Raw genomic sequence first — 17792 nt, forward strand, 5'->3', positions numbered from 1 at the left:
CTAGTCTGACTAACCAATCCGAAAGTTGGTGCACAAATGGTAATTCTGCATATTGTGCCCCATCTGTAGCCTGAAAATGGTCATGTGCCCCAACCTTGGTATGGATTGCTACTATTAAAACCATCTGAGAGCTGTTGCAACCACTTTCTGTGCTGTTTTGCCTTGATGATGGTTTTGGCAAAATACTTGTGTACAACTATTGCTGTTTTGAGTATCAATGAACAACTTCAAGATCACCAGGAAATAGCAGTAGTTAAAATTCAAGCAGCAAGTCAAGTGTATTTGAAATAGCTAAAATAACAGCAGCAGAAAACTTCACTTTACCAGCCTTGTCATACCCTGTGTCAACTGTCATAAAATGTATTGTACAAAAAAATGTTTTTTTGCAAAGTATGTATTCATTTAAGCATGACAGGATGGGAACTGTATACCAATCTAAAACCTGTAAAGTTCTTTATAATACTGCATAAGCAAATTTTCTAACGAAATAAAAAGTAAAAAATATATAGTTTTTCTTAATTTAAATATCTTGCATTTTAAGCTCTTGGTGTAATAAATTATAGTTAATGATTCATCAGGTTACTGTGAAGCCCACAGTTAATTATACCAGGTAATTAAATACCCAGTCTTTGTATCTAATGCTGAACTGCAATTTGTTTGAAACAAAATTTCCTATAGTGATAATAATAATTTTTCAGTATTCTAAATATTTTCTAAAATCACATTTTTTCCTTATAATAAAGATTACTATCTATCATCATGGCGCCGCAGATGGCAGCCTCGGTGCCTCGTTCCCTGGTGCTTTCTCTGTTTTTGTTTGTTTGTTCCGTGATAAGCTGTCCACCTCTGATCACATACAGCAGAGAGGAACTCTTACACATCGGTCAATTCGCTGGTGAAATTTTTTCACCGTCTTTCACTCAGACGGAATACTTTACAGAACTTTTAGTCGGAGGAGCAGCTGCCCTTTACGGAATTAGAAGGAGACGCCGACGAGGGAAGCGAGCCGGAGCGCTTGTTAAACTGCGCCACCGGGGATTTCGAACTGCGCTCCCTTCAATTCACCTGGCGAACGTCCGCTCTTTGGCCAACAAGATGGACGAACTGCTTCTGTTAAACAGAATAAACACGGACTTTTCCAGATCTGCTGTCCTGTGCTTCACTGAAACCTGGCTTGGTGAGCACATCCCCGATAGCGCATTATACCTGCCGAGCTTCCAACTTCTCCGTGCGGACCGCGTCATGGAGCTCTCGGGGAAAACGAAAGGAGGCGGAATCTGTTTCTACATAAACGAAGGTTGGTGTACAGATGTCACAGTACTAATCAAAACATGCAGCCCTCACTTAGAGTCTTTTTTCATTGACTGTAAACCGTTCTATTCACCGCGGGAGTTTTCCTCGTTTATTCTGGTTGGTGTTTACATCCCACCTCAGGCCTGTGTTAGTGAAGCATTACAACACCTGGCTGACCAGATAACTAACATGGAGCACAAACACCCGGACTCCCTGCTCATTGTTCTTGGTGATTTTAACAGAGCAAACCTCAGGCAAGAACTGCCAAAATTCAGTCAGCATATTAAGTGTCCTACCAGGGACAAAAACACACTGGACCACTGCTACACTACATTAAAGGATGCTTATCGCTCTGTCCCTCGTGCTGCCCTGGGACTCTCTGACCACTGTTTGGTTCATCTTCTCCCGACTTACAGGCAGAACTTAAGATCTGCAAAGCCTGTGGTGAAAACGGTGAAGAGATGGACCAACGAGGCAAAGCTGGAACTACAAGCCTGCTTTGACTGTACTGATTGGAGTGTTTTTGAGTCTGCAGCGACAGACCTGGATGAGCTTACTGACACTGTGACATCCTACGTCAGTTTTTGTGAGGATATGTGTGTGCCCATGAAAACTTTTCGCACATACAACAACAACAAACCCTGGTTTACTACAAAACTCAGGCAGCTTCGTAAGGCTAAGGAGAAGGCCTACAGAAGTGGGGACAGAATCCTGTATAATCAAGCCAGAAACACATTGACAAAGGAGATCAGAGTAGCAAAGAGGTGCTACACTGAAAAGCTGGAAAATAGGTTTACAGCCAACGACCCTGCATCAGTGTGGAGAGGTTTGAAAGACATCACCAACTACAGGAAACCATCCCCCCATACTGAAGAGAACCATCAACTGGCCAACGAGCTGAATTTGTTCTACTGCAGGTTTGATAATCCCTCTTTCACACCTCTCACCCACGCCAATCTAAATACAGTCCCAGCACTCACTACCAAGCCCCTGCCCCTCCCCACTGACACCATACCTGCACTCAGGATCTGTGAAGGGGACGTGAGTCAGCTCTTCAGGAGACAGAAGATCAGGAAGGCACCAGGTCCAGATGGTGTGTCACCCTCCTGTCTTAAAGTCTGTGCTGATCAGCTGGCCCCCATATTTACACAGATCTTCAACAGATCCCTGGAGCTATGTGAAGTTCCCTCCTGCCTTAAACGTTCCACAATTATCCCGGTTCCAAAGAAAACCTCCATTGCAGGGTTAAATGACTACAGGCCAGTCGCCCTGACGTCTGTGGTCATGAAATCCTTTGAAAGACTGGTGTTGACCTACCTGAAGGACATTACAGACCCCCTGCTTGACCCCCTACAGTTTGCTTACCGAGCAAACAGGTCAGTGGATGATGCAATCAACATGGGACTGCACTACATCCTGCAACATCTCGACTCTCCAGGGACATATGCTAGGATCCTGTTTGTGGACTTCAGCTCGGCGTTCAACACTATCATTCCAGAAGTCCTCCACACCAAACTCACTTGGCTCACTGTACCAGCTCCCATCTCCCAGTGGATCAAAAACTTCCTGACAGATAGGAAGCAGCAAGTGAGACTGGGAAAAATCACATCCAGCACACGAACAGTCAGCACTGGCGCCCCCCAGGGATGTGTCCTCTCTCCTCTGCTCTTCTCCCTCTACACAAATGACTGCACCTCAAGAGACCCGTCTGTTAAAATCCTGAAGTTCGCAGATGATATGACAGTCATTGGCCTCATCAAGGACAGTGATGAGTCTGTATACAGACGAGAGGTCGAACAGCTGGCCCTCTGGTGCGGTCAAAACAACCTGGAGCTGAACAAGCTTAAAACTGTGGAGATGACAGTGGACTTCAGGAGGAGCCCCCCAGTGCTGCCCCCTCTCACACTACTCAACAGCATTGTGTCCGCTGTGGAAAACTTTAGGTTTCTGGGATCCACAATTTCCCAGGACCTAAAGTGGGAACTAAACATAAACACAATTGTTAAAAAGGCCCAGCAGAGGTTGTACTTCCTGCGCCAGCTCAGAAAGTTCAACCTGCCTCAGGAGCTGCTCATCCAATTTTACTCTGCAGTAATCCAGTCTGTACTCTGTTCATCTATCACAGTCTGGTTTGGCTCAGCCACAAAACAGGACAGGAACAGACTTCAACGGACAGTCAGGATTGCAGAAAAAATCATTGGTGTTGATCTGCCCTCCATTCAAGACTTATACAGATCTCGAGTCAGGAAACGGGCAGAAAACATCATTGCAGACCCATCACACCCTGGTTACAACCTTTTTCAACTTCTTCCCTCTGGTAGGCGCTACAGAGCACTGTATGCCAAAACTACCAGACATGTGAACAGTTTCTTTCCTCAGGCCATCACTCTCATGAACACTTAAGTCAATCTCACAGCATCAGGGACAATACTAGGTAAAACCGGAGTCCAATTCCTTGTATGTGTACATATACTTGGCCAATAAAGCTGATTCTGATTCTGATTCTGATTCTGATTAATCAACTCTGCAAAGAAGAAGTGTTTCTAGTATGCAAAGAACAATCATCAGTTTAAAAGAGAACTCATCTTTCAAATGCTTAGTACAGGCAGCACAGAAAACCCAGCATCCAACTTCCCACTTGTATAATACCAGGGCATGTGTTAAATAAATAATGGTCTCGCACAGGAGAAAGCTTCCAGGGCCTGTTTCCTCAGTCTACCAGTGCAACTGCAGTTTTCTTTTTTAACATGAAACATCTTGAAAATGATGTGCCTCTGGAAATACACAAAGTTAATGATGCAGAAAATTGGTGCTAAAGCAAATAAAAAATGTATTTTCTCAGTTTTAGGTATTACATTCAACTGAGTTATTCTCTGATTGCTTTAATATCTGTGACAAGGAATGTGAAAAAAATCACAGTCCATGATCTTTTTTTATTTTTATTTCTGAGTGTCAGGATTCATACAAGGAAATATTATCTTGATTTAGTGTTAGTAATACAGTTTTTTTTTTTTTATGGAATGGCCACAAAAAATAAAAGTGATTACCTTTCTCAAAACTGAACTTTTCTTGCATGGAAAATGACAGCTTCCTATATGTGTTTTTGAGATAGAACTGCAGTAGACAGAGCTGTTCATGATGTTATCTGTAGGATGATCTGAAGACAGAGAAGCAAGAAGTAAAACCAAAAAAAAAAAACCCTGAACAATATGCCCTGGAACTGCACAATAATTTTTGATAACCACCGTATGTTTGATGTGAAATGCTTAGAATAACGTGTGCTACTCAAATGTTATAGCTTCAGAAAATGGCTAATTTCACAGATGTATTTATGAGATGTGCAAAGAGGACACAAAAAATGTCAAATAATTGGGGCACCACCCTGGTGACCCCATATAATTACAAAAGTAGAAAGAACAAAAAATACAGCAGCAAGCTGTCTATGTGTCTTTTCAGACAGTTCTACAGTTATGTGGTGACTTGGCAGGAAAGGGTGGGTCCCTTAGAGCGGAAAAGAGAAGTGACACCAGTGGTGGAGTGTCTGTCAGTCATTTGTTCGGCAGAGGGAGGAAGAGAAAAGGCATTAGTCCGCAGCGACAACCCCAGGTTTGGAAGGTAATTACAATCACTGGAGCCCTTGTGTTTCCTTCCATTCACACAATCATTGACACCTGTTTATCAGGTCCTGGTAATGTCAAAAGTGAAGGTATTAAAATATGTATATTGTCACACATGTGTGATTGGGAGACAGCTAAAGGGCCTGAGTGATAGTGATTCCATGCCAGACCAGGGGGTGGTGAGGTGCACTGACTTTCTTTCTCAATCCCTTGCAGACCATCTAATGGAAATCCCGCAGGGTTCCAGCTCCACTGATGACATCACTTCCGTTTCCAATGCCACTGATGACATCAGTTCTGGTCCCCGTGGGGGTGGGTTGGTCAACTGATGACGTCATTTCTGGTCCCGATGCCACTGATGATGTCACATCCGATTCCAATGCCACTGATGATGTCACTTTCAAGCTGCCATCTTTAGCAACCAAAAACAGTTCTGTTTTGGACTCGTAGTTGTGAACACCTTGCAATTATTTAACCCTTTTGCAGCCAAGGCACATTATACAGGTGGCTGCCCCAAACCTTTTGATGAGTTTGTGTCATTTTGTGACAATATCTAATACTAATTCTGTTTACTATACATAAATATTATGGGAATACAATCTAATATTAAATACAGAATATTATATTGGTTACAGAAAGTATTCAGGACCCTTCACTTTCTGCATACGTTATTGTGTTGTAGGTTTATTTTAAATGGATAAGTTTGCCATTTTTGCCCTTCAATCTACACCCAATAACCACTATTGAACAAGTAAAAACATGCTTTCAGAATCATTTGCAAATTTTGTTAATAAGGAATAAATATACCGTATATGCGTGTATATATTTACAATTAATAAAAAGAGACATTAATTTTTAGATTGAAGGTGTTATAGTCATTCTGCTTTAAGAAAATGTAAGTAAAGTTATCAAGGTTTAACCAGGAAACAAAGTGGGAGAGGAAGATAATAACTTAATAAAAATAATATTTACCAGGCTTAATCTTTAAAGTCATTATTCTCACGTCACCCCAACATTGAAACTGCATTTGTCTATATTGCAAATCTACTTTCTTACATCCTCTCTCTTTGGTGTTATTTACTTTCTTTAAGTAAAAAATATTCCACTCTGTTGGACTTTTCTGGTATTGCAATTTATTTCAATCTGTCAATGTTCCTTGTACATGCTACTATCAGCTAATATAATCAGATACCCTTGTAAGAGGAACCATAGTTATGTTTTATCTTCTTAATCCTCTTCCATTATTTTTTCCATTAAAGACCCTAAAAACATTGCTGTTGTATTTAGTATTCTTTATGTGTATATTCATTGTACAGAACAATATTTCTCATACTAGCCACAATACCTGTTGAAGATAGGATAATTAAAAAATATTTGCTCTTTCTTGCCCTAAATGTACCTTGACACCAGAATCCCTGAAGCGTACGAAAAAAGTCGTAAGGCCGGGCCACCTTAAATTCCTTTGCACCTCTTCATCAGCGTCTTTGTTTTGCAATTGTGTCAATCAACACAGGCAGCAAACAACCTGCTATTCCATCAAGTGCCTTGAGTTGAATAGGGTAAATAATATAACGTTATTTGGAATACACTCATTTCATGTGTGTTCCATTTCTACAATAATATGGATAAATGTAGGATGACAGGAAATGTGAGGCAAGAAATGTTAAACATATAACAAAAAAAAGAAACTTTTTTCATGTGTAATTGATAAAATGTTGATGTGAAATGTATAAAGTGTGAAGACTGAAGTTCAAATATCAAATACTTTCACAAAAGGAGTAAACTGCACCTTTATTCAAGAATATAACCAAAGAAAAAGAAAGTATTCAATTTTCATGTTGCTGTCAATATGTAAAAACCGAAGCCCATTTTTCAAAAGCATTGCTGGGTTAGAGGTAAAAATGGCTGTTTCTAAAACAAGAGATTGCGGGTTCGATCCTGGATCGTCCTCACATTTTCTATTTTGAGTAATGAGCTGTTATTATTATTACTGTCATATAACAAAACCTACATTTGATTTGAGTCTGTAACACCCGGTGTAAATTTTTGCTGCTTGTAAAAGTTACTGTTTTTTTATTCAGTTTTATTCTCTGAGTCATGTTCACATTGTACAACGAACTTGCCTCTCTCTCCCTGAGTTGATGGCGTACAGTATAGCTCCATTCTTTTCACAATAACAGTGATGACTACAGTTGATGCTGTCATTGATGCCTGGTCAGAACTATTTGTTGTACTGGCAATCATGTGATCAGACTATCATGTGGCATTTGTGCTTTGACAACAAAGACACCCATACAGAACGTGTGAAAAATGACAGATTTGCATGTGCAATGCTACTCCTTATTTAGGAAAAGATCCCACATTATACACAGGGTATGAATAGGACAGAACTCTTTTTCCCTCAGACTCTCATTCGACATATTTTTCAGAGTTCTCTTTTTGGCTGCCCCTGTTCCCTTTGACTAACATCTCAAGTACCATGCCTCCAATAGCCATCAGTGTGTAGAAATCACATTGTCTTTCAAACCTGTCATGGAATGATGGCTGCCAGCCTATTTGATAAAATTCAGTGCCTGGATATCCGCAAACTTTCTATAAGGCTAAAATCCTAGAAATTTGATTCTGTTCATCTGGACAAAGTTTTTAAGTGGGAGAAATATTTTGAGACTTATCCAAGTCTCTTCCTCAGTCTCAATTGACTGCAGGTTTCCCCAACCTTATAAACAGTACCTTTGCTTAATCACAGAGACTAGTACCATTGACAAAGGGCCAGTTGATCAGTGATATGCAAATTGTCCACTGATTAGTAGACGTGTGAACCATTCATAGAGGGTTGAGGAATGGCTGCAATCACAGCATTGTAAGATGGCGACAGATGTACTCTTAGGCCCCCTCCTCTGTTCAGAGATGGTCGTTCCTTTTTCACGTAAATGGCCTCCTTGATTCCTCTCTCAAACCAGCGCTCCTCCCTGTCCAGGATGTGCACCTCTTCATCTTTAAAGGAGTGACCACTATCCTGTAGATGTAAATAGACTGCAGAGTCCTGGCCTGACGAGGAAGCTCTTCTGTGTTGTGACATGCGCTTAGCCAGTGGCTGCTTGGTTTCCCCGATGTACAATTCACGGCACTCCTCCTGGCACTTAACTGCGTAAACTATGTTACTCTGTTTGTGCCGTGGGACCCGATCCTTGGGATGGACCAATCTTTGGCGTACCGTGTTTTGGGGTTTGAAAGCCACCGAGACCTGGTGTTTCGAGAAAATGCGCCTCAGCTGTTCCGATACTCCTGACACATACGGGATCACTAAGGTTTTCGCTTAGGCAGTGGATGTCCTTCCTCTCTCATGAATCGCTTGGAGCGTTCTTTAGGTGTCCTCCCTGCTTTGACAAAGGACCAGCTGGGATATCCACATTTACTCAGGGCCTTTTTGACGTGGTGTTCTTCTGCTTCCCTGGCCTCTGAGTCTGTGGGAATGGTGTTAGCTCTGTGTTGTAGAGTCCTAATGACACCTAGTTTGTGCTCTAGTGGATGGTGAGAGTCAAACCTTAGATACTGGTCCGTATGTGTGGGTTTACAGTACACATCCACTTTCAAATGTCCCCCGTTGACGATGGAAATTTCACAGTCTAAGAAGGCTAGCTTGTTATTTTTCATATCCACTCTGGTGAACTTGATGTGTTTGTCCACCCCGTTGATGTGGTCTGTGAACTGTGGTACCTCCTGAGATCTGATTTTCACCCAGGTGTCATCCACATATCTGAACCAATGGCTCGGTGGTGTTCCAGGATAGGATGATAGAGCCCTCTTTTCCACTTCTTCCATATATAGATTGGCTACTATAGGTGAAACAGGGGAACCCATGGCACACCCGTGCTTTTGCCTGTAGTACTGGCTTTTGTATATGAAATATGTTGATTGAAGACACAGTTCCAAAAGCAGGCACACTTGGTCTGCGTTGAGAGAGGTTCTTTTACTGAGAGTGGGGTCATTCTGTAATCTCTTACGTACTACCTCCACTGCTTCAGTCACTGGGACACAAGTGAATAGAGATGTAACATCAAATGAGACCAAGGTTTCTTCTGCCTCCATAATGACCTCTCTCACTTTCTCCACGAAATCCAATGTGTTCTGAATGTGGTGTTTTGAGCTGCCTACCACCGGGTTAAGAGCAGTGGCCAGGAACTTGGAGATGTTATACGTGACTGAATTGATCATGCAGACAATGGGTCTTAAAGGAGCACCCTGTTTGTGTATTTTTGGTAGACCACACAGGCTTGGTGTAGATTCCCCTGGGTATAATCTGTGGTATGTGGGCCGGTCAATAGCATTGTCCTGAACTAACTGCTTAAGACAATCTATCACCTTTTTCTTGTAACCACTACCTGGATCTCGCTTTAAGGGCTCATAAGTATTTTTGTCACTGAGCAGAGATAAAATTTTCTCATGGTAGTCTGTCTGGTTTAGCACAACTGTGCATCTCCCCTTGTCCGCTGGAAGGATGATGATGTTGTTGTCCTTGCTGAGTGCCGTGAGGGCCTTCCTCTCCTCAATGCTGATATTGGATGCAGGGGGTTTTGCATTGCTGAGACATGCCGAAACTTTTATCCACAGTTGTTCTGCTTCCAAATCAGCAATGTTGTTGTTTCTGATAGCAGATTCTGTGGCTGTAATCAGTTCCACTAGCGGGATTTGTTTCGGTGTGACCGCAAAAATTAACCCTTTAGAAAGGACGTTTTTCTCTGCTTGGGTGAGTTGTTTGTCAGACAAGTTCTTCACCCATTTGTCCACATCTTTAGTTTCTGTCTGGCATCCTTCTCTCTGCTGGTTGTGGAGGACACGCCCCATAGTGTGCTGGTGTTTGTGGCGCACAGCAAGTAGATCAAACTTCCTCTTTTGCCTGGTTTTAGACTTTTCATGCTGTGCTAGACGAGCCTTCTCGGTGAACTCAAGCACCTGCTGAAGTGTTTTCTCATCTAGAAGTGAAGAAAGTCTTTGGTGGATCTGCTCCTCTTTGGATTTTAAAACATCAATAGTGAAGTTAGTTTGTCTCACCCATTCATTTAGCAGCTGACTCTGTGCCTTCTGGAGGATTTTGTTAGCTCGCAGGCCTTTTACTGACGATTTCATCTGTATACTTTTAGGAGTGATCCCGCTCTGTCTACATCTGAGGCTGAATCTCAGATGGTTCCTGTAGTCTGCCATCTTGCGTGCTGTTTGCTCATACTCACGTACAAGCTTTAGGCCGTCCTTGCCAAAGTGGCTCTCGATGTCTCAATGCATGCTCAATAATTATTGAGCATGCATCGAGACATATAAGGTTAAAAATAAAAAAGTGTAATGTAAGTCTTTGTTTTTCCATCAAGTTAAGGAAAGTGGGTTAAAATACTTCTAGATGTGAAAACATAAGAGCTGCATAGTATTGGAGATCACAGTAGATGTATGATTACATAGTCTTATCCCATTTTTTGTTAATCAGGTATGGTAAAGTGAGGTCAGCGGCTGATTAGGGTTTTAAATAAATAATTGCCAAACTTGTGTCTTCAGGTGAGATGTGGTAGCGTGGTGAGAGCTGTTCCTGTGCACAGGTGCAGGATCACAAGCACCCTTAATTGACGCCGGGAACTGCTGATTGCCACAGCTGTGCCACAAGAAGGTAAACGCAAGTGCGAGAGAGGGGATGGAACTGAAGAAAAAAACAGACCAAGAAAGAATGTAGGGTAAAGAAAGGAAAAAGATTCAGGAGTGAGCAAGAGAGAGCTGGTGAGAGTAAAGGAATCAGATGGATGGGTTTGGAGCCCCAGGGAGGAACATGTGTGGCCAGCGCTCAGGAAGGGACTGACCATCGCTCAGTAGCAGGAGCAACCATTGGGCTCAGGAATGTGCTCTCGCCAGGAGGTGCTGACAGACTTACAACGTTGTAAGGACAGGGAGCTTGTGCCGGGAGGAGCCAACGGACTGGCAGCAGGGTCTCCCTGTGGAATGCCGAGGAACCAGTGATGTGTACACGAGCCAGGACAAAAGGTTGTCTGCGTCTCCTGGTAAACTTCTCCTTGGTCTGCAAGTTCCGGGAAGGGGTTAGACAAGGAGGAGTTGGTTTTAAAGGGGCACCGAGGATAGTGTTTTTAAAAAAGCTTCCTGCTTGTGTTTTAACCTCTGATATTAATGGATTTATTTACTTGAATTTTAACCTCTACCTCACCTTCATTTTTATGAATTATTTATTTATGGAACATTTAGAGCACTGCACATTTTGAACACTGTTGTTTGACTGTTTTAATAAAAACACTTCAGCACTTTTCACCATCCCCTTGCTTTATGTGTGTTTGTCCTCATCTGCGAAGCTCATCTCGGTTATGGTACTGACGGTGTCTGGTTCAAGAGGCTCCCAAAAAAATGAAGAGGGAGCAAGGAGCCGACCTGCACCATCACATCAGTATAATGCAACTAAAGGATTATGAATAACTGTGAATTCACCACTATTTGACACACTGGCAAATACTTTACCCCCAATATAGTCAGTTTAGGATAATCTTAACATATATGAAATAGGGGGGTCAGTGTTTGCTGACATTGTTCCCAGTTAGAGTTCAAACACATATGTTTTGTTTTGTGAAACATATGTACAAACCACTCTTACCGTATTTCTCCTTATTTGTCTTCTTTTTCAGTGTCAAATCATTTCCAAAAATCTAATACTAATGAGTAAATCTACTTTATATGTCACTTGAGAATGCTAATCTATGCTGCTCACACCCTGTAAAATAGTTGAGATCTTCTCATGTTGACCTTCAGGCTGTTCCAGGACCCCATTCTGTAACTCTTAAAACATGCTTACTCTGCTTTGCGCATCTTAATCTAAGGAACTTGATAGGGCTGTCAAAATTCATCAAAAATAACATGTACATTTTCCTTCCATAACTTTGTTACTATTTGAATATATTCGAACAAAAAAAAAATTGATTTCCATTATAATTATGTTATATGGTACTTTATTCATGTTTTGACTGCTGGGGATAGCCAATTAAGAAAAAGGTAGACCTGCAATAATTATAAAGAAGAAACAACTACAAAACAACAATTTGCACTAAAAATGTTTAATGATTTTGCTTGGCTCCTAGCAGCAATTATTTTATCTAACATAAAACAAACCTGCTACAGATATTGTATTCAGGGTAACATAGAAAAACAGGATTACTCCATAACAGGAACCTAATCTAATATCTATCTATATAAACTGCAAGGATGTTTAAATGAATTCTACAATAATCTAAATAAACTGAAACTGCATTTGTGATTAATTCAATTAGAGGTGATCAACATGTCTAGCGCTGATACTTTTTTGTTTCCAGCTATTGAACGTAGTCATTCTGTTTGGTTGGATGAACCTGGTATGCAGAGATACTTCTGTAGTCCATGTGTGAGATGAGGGAATCATCCACCACCCCGTGTCATCCACCACTGGAAAGGAATACTGTTGGCTGGCAGTGATTTTTTTGCTCTTATACATAATATCTCTTGATACATTTCTTTAGTTTTCATTGATACACCTGCATCTTAACGATAAGCATTACCAAAGAGATCTCCAAGAGCAGTCAGTGCTCTTTTCTGCTGTTTGTTTTCCTGATAAGCTTGTCATTTGGGATGCCTTGTCTGCTTCATTCGCATTTTATTGCTGTCATTTCATCTAGTATATTTTTCGTACCTCCTTTTGTTAATCCTGCATCAGATGAATTAAGCTATAAAAGCATAGGTCAAAATACTCTGTAGTATTAAGAAGCAGAAGGTTGTGTTTATATTCCCTGTAGTGCTTTCTATGATCATCTGCAGTTTTTGCTTTCATTTCTTTTTAGTGCTGGCATTTATTCATATTTTATTGGCTTGTTGAAATTGCCTTAAAAGAATATGCTTTAGTTGTAGAACTGCAGATTCTATACAGTATCTTTCTATAGATGATACTTCAGTTGCAGCTTTTAAAGTTTGTAACACCTGGCTAACCTGCAGAGAAAAAATCATCCAAGTTAAAAATAGTCCAAGTAGTATTTAAAATAGGTGTGTGGCCATTACTGTTTTTTAAAATTATCTCCATACTGCCATATTGATTTAAGTGCAATGGATAGAAGGTCCAATGTTTCCCATAGGCTAAAATACTTAAAAGTCTAATAATAGTTAGTCATAGTAAACACAGTAATATGTGAAAACAGCGTCCAAAGAATGTTACATTTTGTTGTACTGTATATTAGTTGGTTATTACTGTTTGAGCTGTCTAATGCATTGACAACTGTGCTTGATAAGCTAATGAATTTGCAGTCCTCAAATACCATTTTTATGACTTGTGGGAGATTATGTATGTTGGAAGACAACCAGGGTATAAAAAAGGTGCATAATCAAACAAATCAAACAATAGTCACATGCAAAGTGCAGTACACTTTTCAGAAATGGAGTGCCCTCTCAGGGTTGGTAGCGAGATCCTGCCCCAAGTGGAGGAGTTCAAGTATCTCGGGGTCTTGTTCACGAGTGAGGGAAGAATGGAGCGTGAGATCGACAGGCAGATCGGTGCGGCATCCGCAGTAATGCGTGCGCTGCATCGGTCTGTCGTGGTGAAAAAGGAGCTGAGCCGCAAGGCGAAGCTCTCAATTTACCAGTCGATCTATGTTCCTACCCTCACCTATGGTCATGAGCTATGGGTAGTGACCGAAAGAACGAGATCGCGAATACAAGCGGCTGAAATGAGTTTCCTCCACAGGGTGTCTGGGCTTTCCCTTAAAGATAGGGTGAGAAGCTCAGTCATCCGGGAGGGGCTCAGAGTAGAGCCGCTGCTCCTCCGCATCGAGAGGAGTCAGATGAGGTGGCTCGGGCATCTGATCAGGATGCCTCCTGGACGCCTCCCTGGTGAGGTGTTCCGGGCACGTCTAACCGGGAGGAGGCCCCGGGGAAGACCCAGGACATGTTGGAGGGACTATGTCTCTCGACTGGCCTGGGAACGCCTTGGGATTCTCCCGGAAGAGCTAGAAGAAGTGGCCGGGGAGAGGGAAGTCTGGGCATCTCTGCTCAAGCTGCTGCCCCCCGCGACCCGACCTCGGATAAGCGGGAGACAATGGATGGATGGATGGATATCCTTCATAAAAACAGTGTTCAATGAAGGTTAAAATTTTAAACATAACTAAATCTACAGTAGGTTAAAACCAAAGGTTTATAACAACATCAGTTTCTTTAAAACAAACTAAGAGTTTTGGACCCTCCTTCTTAACCCACGATCCCTGCTGCTCATGCTTACTGTCTGCTTGGCAAGCATAGACAAACTCCAACAGGCATAGTCAACCTTTTTGTCTGGCTCATGTCAACACTGACATCCATTGGCATTCAATGAGAACACCAGGAAACCTGCTCCCTTTTCCCACCACTGCCTCTTGGTGTCCATGGGAATCTCTCGAAATAGTTGCTCACTCCTGCTACTCTAGACCTTCAGTAGCAGTGACGCCACCCTCTTGCTCTGCTCATTCCCAACCATTTGCTTCCTGTGCTGTCCTGGTTAAGCTTTGAAATAAGAAAATATTAAGATTAGCACCATCTAGTGGTGATGTTCAGCATTTTTTTCTACTTAGGGAACAACCTGTCTTAGGAGAGCATGTTTGCCTCACTTCTTTTGCTTTAAATGTTGTTTGTAGAAATGTTTTATATATGTTTACTTCTTTGTATTAATGCATATTCGTGGGTCTGTTAAGTATTTAAAGTTCTTTAGTTAAGTATTTTTAAGGTAAAAACTTCTAGCAACTTATCGTTTCTATCGGAGTTTTCACTGCATTAAAAAAGTACTTGTCAGCGTACCTTTTTCAGACTTTCTTACCAGCTTTGCCAGAGTATGCACTAATAATGTTTGCCATTCATCTGAATGTTATTTATTTTTTTTTATATTGTAAGATTTCTAAACTCTTTTGGGTCGCCCCCTAATGGGATGATTGACTGAAGAGCTTTCCAAAACGCTGTGGAAGACAGCAACCACAGGCTCCCAGCACTGTAGCAGCTCATTGCGTAAACAAATCCTAAAAGATCATGGTCGCGCTATGAGTGCTTGCCATCGATGGGTGATTCAAGGATTATTGTAAATGCAGGGAACAGTATTACTTGGCCATTAACCTGGTCACGACCCTGCCTGATTGCTGTGTCTGTGCATAGGAGAGTGGTAGATTCTGCTACAATAAATAACTGTGATGTTCCTGTTTCAAACTGAATAAAGTTGGTTTTGAGTACTGAGATTCAGCCTCATGTTTAGGGGTGCAAGACAGGGACTCACACGTCACTATATATTTGTAAAGAATAAGTCATTATGCCATTAAGTTTATTATGTGAGTTTGTATGTAATGTCAATAAATGGACACTTGAGGGCGCTGTTGCTCCGTGAAACCCAACTGACAGATGCAGACACGGGTTTAAAAACACCCAGAAGTATTTTAATTTTCTTCTTTACAGTGCCCCAAAGCACCTCCACCACCACAAATACAATCAGTAAATACAATACTTCTCCACCTCTCTTCCCAGCAGCTCCGTCACAATCCCTCCCAACTCTGGCTTGCTTGCTGGGTCTCCCATAGTCCTTTATATAGTCCTTGACCCGGAAGTGCTTCTCCTTTTCTGTTCACATGACTTCTCAGCACTTCTGGGTCAGATGGAGAATTACATTTTTCTTCAGCCTGGAAGTACTTCTGTTCCTCCGTTCCTGTGACTTGGGAGTACTTCCAGGCTATACGGGAAACAAAAATCCCCCTCGTCTCCCTGCAGCATCACATGGTGGCCCCCAGGGTACCCAGCAGGGTTGTGAAGCCAAACTCCATCTTCTATGATGCCCTGCGGGAATCCGGGGCACCTCTAGGCTGCAGAGAAGATGCCATCTAGCGTCCTGGATGTGTTGGCCGGGATGAGCTGCCGGCCGTCCATCACAGTAAGGATTTCTCACAGGAAGAAATGTTTATGATTTACTTGTAGTATTCCAACTGGCTTCAGTAAAGAAAGCAAACTGGAAACTCTTGTCTGCGTGGTCATTGGAAAGGAGTTTATCTGACTGTCGACTCCAGGGCAGGACTCCTCTATTTAGCTGTCTCAGCTCTGTCTTGATCCTGACTTCTATTTTCTTTTCTTCTTTTCCTTTAACCTCCTGATCTATACATCTTTCTCATTCCCCAATCTATCCAGTTCAGGCTATTTTATACTAATGTGGATGTAGGTGCCTTGATTACGAGCCTCAGAGTGCTAATGTGTTTGCCCGTGAATGTGCAATCAGCCAACATCACATGATAGATGAGCAACCTCGTGGTGCTGAAATATTTTTTTCTAATATATTTGAATTAAATGTGAACTGTGGTATTTATTCTGAGCTGTAGAAATCTGTGATGCTACATCTGACTTGATACTGTATAATAATTGCTACAGACAGACACACAGACATGCATTGTTTTATTAAGGTAGATTGTTTTTGGGTTCAGTTTCCACCCATCATATATTAGATAATTTTGAAACTAATTTAAGTCATAATGTATGATTTAAATCAACCATAAAACACCATAGCAAACCAGATCTCTTTTGTCTTTGTCAGAAATTTTTCCTGTATACACACAAATGAACACAGGCTTTTCACCTACATTTACTTGTGTGAAATGTTTGGTTTACTTTCCTAGCACTTCTGTAGAAGCACTTTCTCACAATATTCATTTGTGTGTTATGTGTGTGTGTGACTGAGAGAACTTGGGAACTTGAGTTTCAATTAAGGAGAAAAGTTGTAAAGTACTTAATGTAAACAAAGGTGACATACCAGTGGCCTTATTACTTTTTGTTGAAATTGTGAGGTTTCTGAACTCTTTTAGGACTCCCCCAACGGGAGGGCGTGACGAAGTGCGATGGCCGTGTCTATGGAGGGCTGCTTGTCCATTGCTGAGGCAGCCGCAGGTTCTCGGTGTCGCACCATGGCACCGCGGAAACAACAAGATCGCACTATAAGCACCTGTGGCTGATGGGTGATGCAAGGAACATTATAAATGCAGGTAACAGTATAACTTGGCCACTGACCTGGCCCCGACCCTGCCTGATTGCTGTGTCTGTGTATAGGACAATGGTAGCTCCCGCTACAATAAATAACCTTGCTGTTTCTGTTTCAAGTTGTATAAATCTGGTTCTGCTAAAAGTGCTGAGACTTAGCCTCCTTTTTGGGGTGCAAGACAATGCCACAAAATCATGAGTTCACAATTCTCAGTTCAGAAAGCCCTTGACCCAACTATGTCTGAAGATAAGATCCAGGGGGATACTGAAGAGGGAATATCTGCTCAAGAAGATAATATATAGTGCAGGCCTCAGTTTGACTCTTCATCGGACAATGAAGAAAATCTTTTGTCCTTTTTCCATAACCACCAAATAACCTGGTCCTCATCACCATACAGTGATCATCACTGGGGCCAGTTGGCAACACATAAGAGCATAAGAAGCACCCTAGGGTCTTTTGTTTACCCTAATAACAATGGATGTATGTAGAATTTGAAGGCAACAGGAGGGTTAAGGCCAAGAGTCATTCTGAAAATAAAAATTTACTGAAAAATTGAAAGCCTCTTTACATGCAGAATGGTGAGTGTGTATTCTAATTAGAATGTAAATGATATCATGCACAGCAATCCTCCAGACTTGTACGGAATGTCTCTGAACTACATCAGAGTATTTTGTAATGCAATTTAATCATTCATTTCTACACTAATGAAGCATGACTCGCTGTTTGCATTGAATAGCAAGCACTGAGAAATGGTTAAAGAGTAATGTTTGTTTTTGTTTTATTTTACTAGCTTCTGATCTTGTTATATTTTTCTACATTTAATACCAGTTAATAGCACGAGGATACAGCCACTT

At 41.6% G+C, this 17792-nt stretch overlaps 1 protein-coding gene across 1 annotated transcript in view; it reads right to left on the bottom strand.

Annotated features, from left to right (window-relative positions):
• LOC114665262 (uncharacterized) overlaps positions 1-13231 on the bottom strand; it is a 188016-nt gene extending 174785 nt beyond the window's left edge. The window contains exons 1-3 of the mRNA XM_051936206.1: positions 13162-13231; positions 8260-10180; positions 7765-8224 (exon numbers count right to left, since the gene is read on the bottom strand). Of these exons, the coding sequence (XP_051792166.1) occupies positions 7765-8224; positions 8260-10180; positions 13162-13231 (2451 nt within the window). The remainder of the gene's footprint in view (positions 1-7764; positions 8225-8259; positions 10181-13161) is intronic.
• Positions 13232-17792: the final 4561 nt, after the last annotated feature.

This window comes from Erpetoichthys calabaricus, chromosome 14, assembly GCF_900747795.2.
Source record: "Erpetoichthys calabaricus chromosome 14, fErpCal1.3, whole genome shotgun sequence".
Taxonomy (NCBI): Eukaryota; Metazoa; Chordata; class Cladistia; order Polypteriformes; family Polypteridae; genus Erpetoichthys; species Erpetoichthys calabaricus.